The sequence below is a fragment of the Cyprinodon tularosa genome, unplaced genomic scaffold, assembly GCF_016077235.1.
Source record: "Cyprinodon tularosa strain WSP-4 unplaced genomic scaffold, ASM1607723v1 ctg77, whole genome shotgun sequence".
Classification (NCBI taxonomy): domain Eukaryota; kingdom Metazoa; phylum Chordata; class Actinopteri; order Cyprinodontiformes; family Cyprinodontidae; genus Cyprinodon; species Cyprinodon tularosa.
Window position 1 is genome coordinate 1086501 of NW_024039529.1, and position 6000 is coordinate 1092500.

The window sequence follows — 6000 nt, forward strand, 5'->3', positions numbered from 1 at the left end:
TTTAAATCATTAGTAATCAATTTAAATTTAAGAATTAAGGACAGAACAATGTTTACCGCTTTGATAAATGCATCTCAAATGACGTTATTTTCACATTGCAAATAAAAATATTCCCACTTTTTAATGTATTGAATTTGTAGCACTCTTTGCTTTAAACACCTCCTGAGATTGCAGTTGTTCCTATTTATCTACAGGTTTGTTTTTTTGTGACCTTTTTAGATTTCAGACACAAAGGTTGCCAATGTCTTTAGCAGTTAAGGTTCTACAGCAGGACCTTGTTTTCATTCATAGCCACTCACGTCCAGCCTGATCCTGCAGGTGTTGTGATGGCCACGCCTGGTACTAATGTCAGTCTAAAGTAAATTAGAAAGAGCAAAGCCTTTAACTGATACCCCTTCGACCAGCCGTGGTGGCAGCAGAGACTCCAGAACTTCCCCCTCCGCAGACACCTCCTCCAGCTTTGCTTGGGGAAGCCCCCAGGCCAACCAAGAGATGTAGTCCCTGTCCTGGCCTCCTACCAGTGGGACATGCCTGGAACATCTCCGAAGGAGTCATCCAGGTTGCAATACGAAACCAATGTTGGAGGTGGGCGTGCAGGTGGCGCAGTGGTTAGTGCGCATGTACCCATGTGCGGAGGCCTTAGTCCTCGATACGGCTGACCTATGTTAAAATCCGACCTGTGGTCCTTTGCCGCTTGTATCTCCCCCCTCTCAAACCCCCTTTCCTGTCAGCCTACTGCAGAGGTGTCAAGTAAAGAAGTACAAATACTTTGTTACTGTACTTAAGTACACTTTTTAGTTATCTATACTTTACTCCATTACTTATTTTTGTTACTACTTCTGACATCTACTCATTACATTTTCACATAAGTATCTGTAGTTTGTATTTCTTACATTTTTAAAACAAACGTTACCATTACTTTTGGCTTCGGATTAATGTTTACAAATGTTTATTTCACGTCATGTGCGCCATCCAATGCAGATCATTGGCGCCATCCACATCTAGTGAAAACCAGTGTAATTGGATGAGTCATATAACGCAAACACTCATTGGTTAGCTAATGGAAATCATTAGAAGCAAGCAGGTGTTCTTCAAACTGCAAACGCATATTGTCCATGTCATGCTACTATGACGGATTCAGAAAAAGATGTTGAAATTTCTGAATGGTCGGACACAGGCAAGAGCGTATTGGGAGATGGAGAAGGAGACCAACAAGACCTCCCTCATCCTTGGCCCTATCTCAAAGAATTTTTTGAAATAGTTGAAAAATTTTGCTTTAAAATTCATATAGTGGCATCTGGCTGTTTTTTTTTTTAAGTTTACTTTATGCTTTTATACTTTTTGTAGTTTTTGGAGCTCATACATTTTCACTACTTGAGTAAAGAGGTCAAGTTAATACTTCAACTTTTACCAGAGTGTTTTTAAACTGCAGTATCTACACTTCTACTTAAGTAACAAATGTGTGTACTTCTGACAGCACTTTTGCCGTAAAAACTCAAAAAAAAAAAAAAGTTGTCTAAGGAAGTGCACAGCCCCCTTGCTGAAAAAAGCTCATTTCAGCCGCTTGTATCTGGGACTTTGTTCTTTCAGTCATGATCCAGATTTTATGACCATATATAGGTAAGTGTAGGAATGTAGAGCGACCAGTAAATTGAGAGCTTTGTCTTTTTGCTTAGCTCTCTCTGCATGCGTCTATCAATCTTCCACTCCATTCTCCCTTACCTTGTGAAAAGGACCCAAAGACATTGAACTTTTCCACCTAAGGCTGGAACTCTTCTCCAAGCTGAAGGGGTAAAGTCACCTTTTTTCAGTGGGTAAACATGGCCTCACACTTGGAGGAGCTGATTCTCATCCCACCCTCTAAATGATACCACTTGGACTAGTCCTAATTAATATCCTCATCTGATATTATATATTTGTGCAGTCTGAAGCATGCAAGTGTGATAATAAAGCAAAAGTGAAATATATCTAAGGGCCAATACAACTTTCAAACCACTATATATAACCTAATTTTAGGGCTTTGTGTGATTAAAAACATGAGAACATTACACAAATAATATGAATCTTTAATTTTCACTTTTTGTAAAACCATATTTTTACATGCTAATTAAATAGAATACATGATGTCTCCACTTCTTCAGTGGGCCATAATTTATCTGCCAAGCGTTGCTTTTGAAAAGAAATTGATCTTTTGTTTGATGTTATAGGCCACTTTGGCCTTGGGGTTGTTGGGTGAATTGCTTTTTCCATACATATATCATTAGATCCCATCAGACTAAGCCATTAAGAAGTTTTTCATGGCCCATTGATATGCTACTGAGAGGGACAGGTAGGGGGCTACCATTGCTTAGGGCCAGTACAGTAAACGTAAGAGCTGTCGACTTCATAAAAGAAGAAAAGAAATTGGGTAAAAAAACAAGTGTTGATGAAACATTTACTGAATAAAAAAGAATATTGCTGTTCAACATGTGTCCGGCTGGTAACTTTATATCAGTTTTCAAAATGTTACGGCTGATGTACATCCCTTTGAGCATTTCCTTCATGTCACTTTGTGGGGTTTTTGTTTCAAAGGTCAACAATGTAACCATTACAAGAGCAAAATGACAAGAATCCACATTTTTGACATGTATCATTTGAACATTTTAAACATTTTTTTTATTTGTGCAGGTGAAGATGAGGAGGAAGATGAAGAGTACTGACAGAGACAATGGTCCAGCTTCTCCCACAGTCCCAAGTATCACCTGTGACTCTGTGTTTGACAGCGGAAGGGAGCTAAGTTCAGATGTTTACAGCACTGTTGGGACAGGTACTACAACAGAACAAAGACAATATAAAGGTTTTGCTTCATCTTTATTTAGTACAGGCAATTTATTGATTAAACACTCTGATAACTCAAATTAAATTAATTTTACTGTAACAACTTATATTTAAATCTGAAAAACTCACACGGAAAGAAAAAAAACTTTAGAAGGATCTTATTGATACAATTATTTTAAGACTTTGGCGCTCAGACCTCAGCAGGAAACATTAGCGATGAATCTTACTTTAATATGCATAAGCAGTTGCATGAGAACAGGGATGTTTCCCCCTAGCCCTGAAACTGTTGGTGGAGTGGAGATGGATGAAGTTTGATCAGTGTTTGAGCAGTGTGGTAAACAAAGAAGCTGGTGGCTATTTGGTCATAATTCGGGGATTCTTACTGGCACCACAGCCCTTGTGTGTCCTTGGGCAAAATGCGTGAGTCAGTGAAACTTTGGCTACAATGTAGCTTTTAATAACCATCAATGTGTGCGTGAATGACTGAATGTAAGTGCTTTGGTCAGTCTCCTGACTTGAAAAAGTACTATATAAGTACAGGCAATTCTCAACCTAAACCTGGGCCATGGGATACAGGAGTTATGTCCTCCAACCCAAGGGTTACCAGTTCGACCCCCTGCTCTGCCTGTTAAAAGTTGCTGTGTCCTTATATTGCCTACTTCTGGTCAAAGGGCCTGGTGGCAACCTTGCTTCTGCCAGTTTGCCCCAGGGCAGCTGTGCTGTGTCATCGTCATTGAGTGAATGTTTGCATGTGAATGACTAATTGTAGTGTAAACTGTCCCCTGACTTGAAGAGGCACAATAGGGCCATTTGCCTCATTTAAAAAAATGAATGGATCTGAAAACAACTTCAGTGGCATATTAGTGTTTAAATTTGTATTAAAATACAAAGTCCTTAAACAATTTTACCGATTAACTTTTGACCATTCTGATGTGTAGGTTTTACCAGTTGTCAAAGGAAAAAAAAATAAATTCTGCAGTTTGCAGAGTTGTTGAAAGGGCTGTGTGCCGTAATCTGTCAGGGAAAAACCCTCCAGCATTCGAGGTACTACTGTATCCCTAATGCTGAACAAGATGAGATGGAACCCCTGCCCCTTAAGTTTTTTCCCCATTAGAAACCCTTCCTTTTTTTCCACATGCACGTGTGTAAACACTCTCCTCAAGTTCATGCACAATTAAGATCTATAATCCCACTGCAGATCTCAATACTCAAATCAGATTTTTTTTTTCTGGAATCAATTTTTTTTATATATGTTTGGTCTTTCCCATAACTGCTAAGATGTTGTCAATATCTGACTTCAGTGTGAACTGTTTGCAGCTCCAAAATGACCTGCGTGCGCTCAAGATTAATAACAGTGTTATGAAACGCAGCTCAACAGTAAACATGGACAAATAGGTGTCATACAGCAAAAGCTATTTAATGTGTCATTGGGGACCACTATGTGGTAAGAGGAGTAAAACTCTTTGTTGTAGCTTTATAGGGTAAGCTGACTGCCATTTCAGCACAATAGACTGTCTTGATGGTAAGACAAAGGCAGTTTGGGGGGCAGGGTTATTACCAACCTCACATAGGTTGAGTTAATTCAGAATTATATAGCGTCAAAATGACTTTTAATCAAATATGTCAACATTTACCTCTTTAGCATTCCTTCGTCCTCTGCGTCTTAGGTTGTATGTTAAATTGTATTTACAATACAAATTATGTCCCACATTCAACCGGTTCCTAAAAGCCCTTTTTTTTTTTTTTTTTGGTCTTAAATAAAGTTTTATCAATGTTCACTGATTAGATCTAACGTCCCACTGTCTCTTCACTTTACCATTTCCTGCTGGGCAAATCTAAGTTGTGACGAAATCTATTGGAAAGTGACGTCCAAAAGTCACATCTAATCCACCTTAGACCTTTCCAATCAAGTCACCTTCTACAAGATCAGATACATAGTCATAATCCAGACCACACATGAATGTAGCTTCGCCCCTCATTGTACAAATGTCAGAGAAAAGCTGTTGTGGCTTATTCACGCTAAATTTTGTTTTTGTTTTTATTATTATCTATTTACAGTACGTCTTTTAACTAGCAATATATTGTAAAAAGGATTTTCTTAACCAGATAAAAAAAAAGAATCAGGTACAGTTTGTTGAAGTGCCTACTTGACTGTCCTTAGCTCTGTCATCTTTATGGAAAGAGAAGGCTGATTTAATTTCACCTGAAGTCTCCGCTACGCTCTCATTCTAGTCTTTCCTGCAAACCTCGAGAAAACAAAGATGCACAGTTTGTTTCTGTGCATTCTGTGGTTATTTCTTGTGTATACAGAACTTTTAATCAAAGTATGAAATATTTACCTTGCAAACTTATCAAACTTTAAGCCATTTCTCCCCTGTGTGGTCCTGGCAGTGAGCTGTGGGAAAACAAGGGTTTGTCTTTTAGGAGAACTGGTTTTATGTGGCCTCATGATGCTTTTCCCAATAATGTTTTATTAAAACACTCATACATAACATAGAGATGATTTAGAGAGACCAAATAACCTAACTTCTCTGAGGAAGACAAAAGTATCTTGAGAAAACTGAGAAAGCATCAAGAGAGAATGATAACTCCAAGCAGAGAGACCCAATTCCAGAGGTTTTTAGTGTACCGTATATGGATATACACCTCCAAACACCATTCCATATTGTTACAAAACATTTAGGCTTTTGCTAGAAACCTGAAGATGAGGAGGAACTTCATCCTTTGGCTGAAAAATTATCCCAACATTAATTTTTACTTTATGTTCGACAGAGAAACATCAAAATAACTGCTAAGTCATATTGTGTCATGCCGATGGATTTCCAAATAAATATACCTTTCAACACCACAACAACAATCTAATAATAATTCAAACAAAAACGTGGGTTACTCATATTCAGCACCACAACTGCACAGTTATGTACACAGGCCGAGGCAGACTTGCAGCCCAGTGTTGTCAGCCTGTTGTGTTCATTACTCAAACCGGGCTAAAACTGGGGACATAGCTCATTTCAGAGCAGTCGCAGAGCCAACCAGATAGCAAAGCTGGTGTGATTGTGTGCAAAGTACCAGGTATCAACAGCATAACTCAAATTTAGTAGTTAAATCTAAAGGATGACCCAAAATGGGCTGATTATGAATTACTGCTAAGTAGGTTTATTAATCCAGTTAAAAATTGGTAGA

At 38.4% G+C, this 6000-nt stretch overlaps 1 protein-coding gene across 1 annotated transcript in view; it reads left to right on the top strand.

The window, feature by feature from the left end:
* Window positions 1-6000, top strand: part of kcnq1.1 (potassium voltage-gated channel, KQT-like subfamily, member 1.1) — a 73457-nt gene that overhangs the window by 48729 nt on the left and 18728 nt on the right. The window contains exon 10 of the mRNA XM_038270586.1: window positions 2668-2806. Within this exon, the coding sequence (XP_038126514.1) occupies window positions 2668-2806 (139 nt within the window). The remainder of the gene's footprint in view (window positions 1-2667; window positions 2807-6000) is intronic.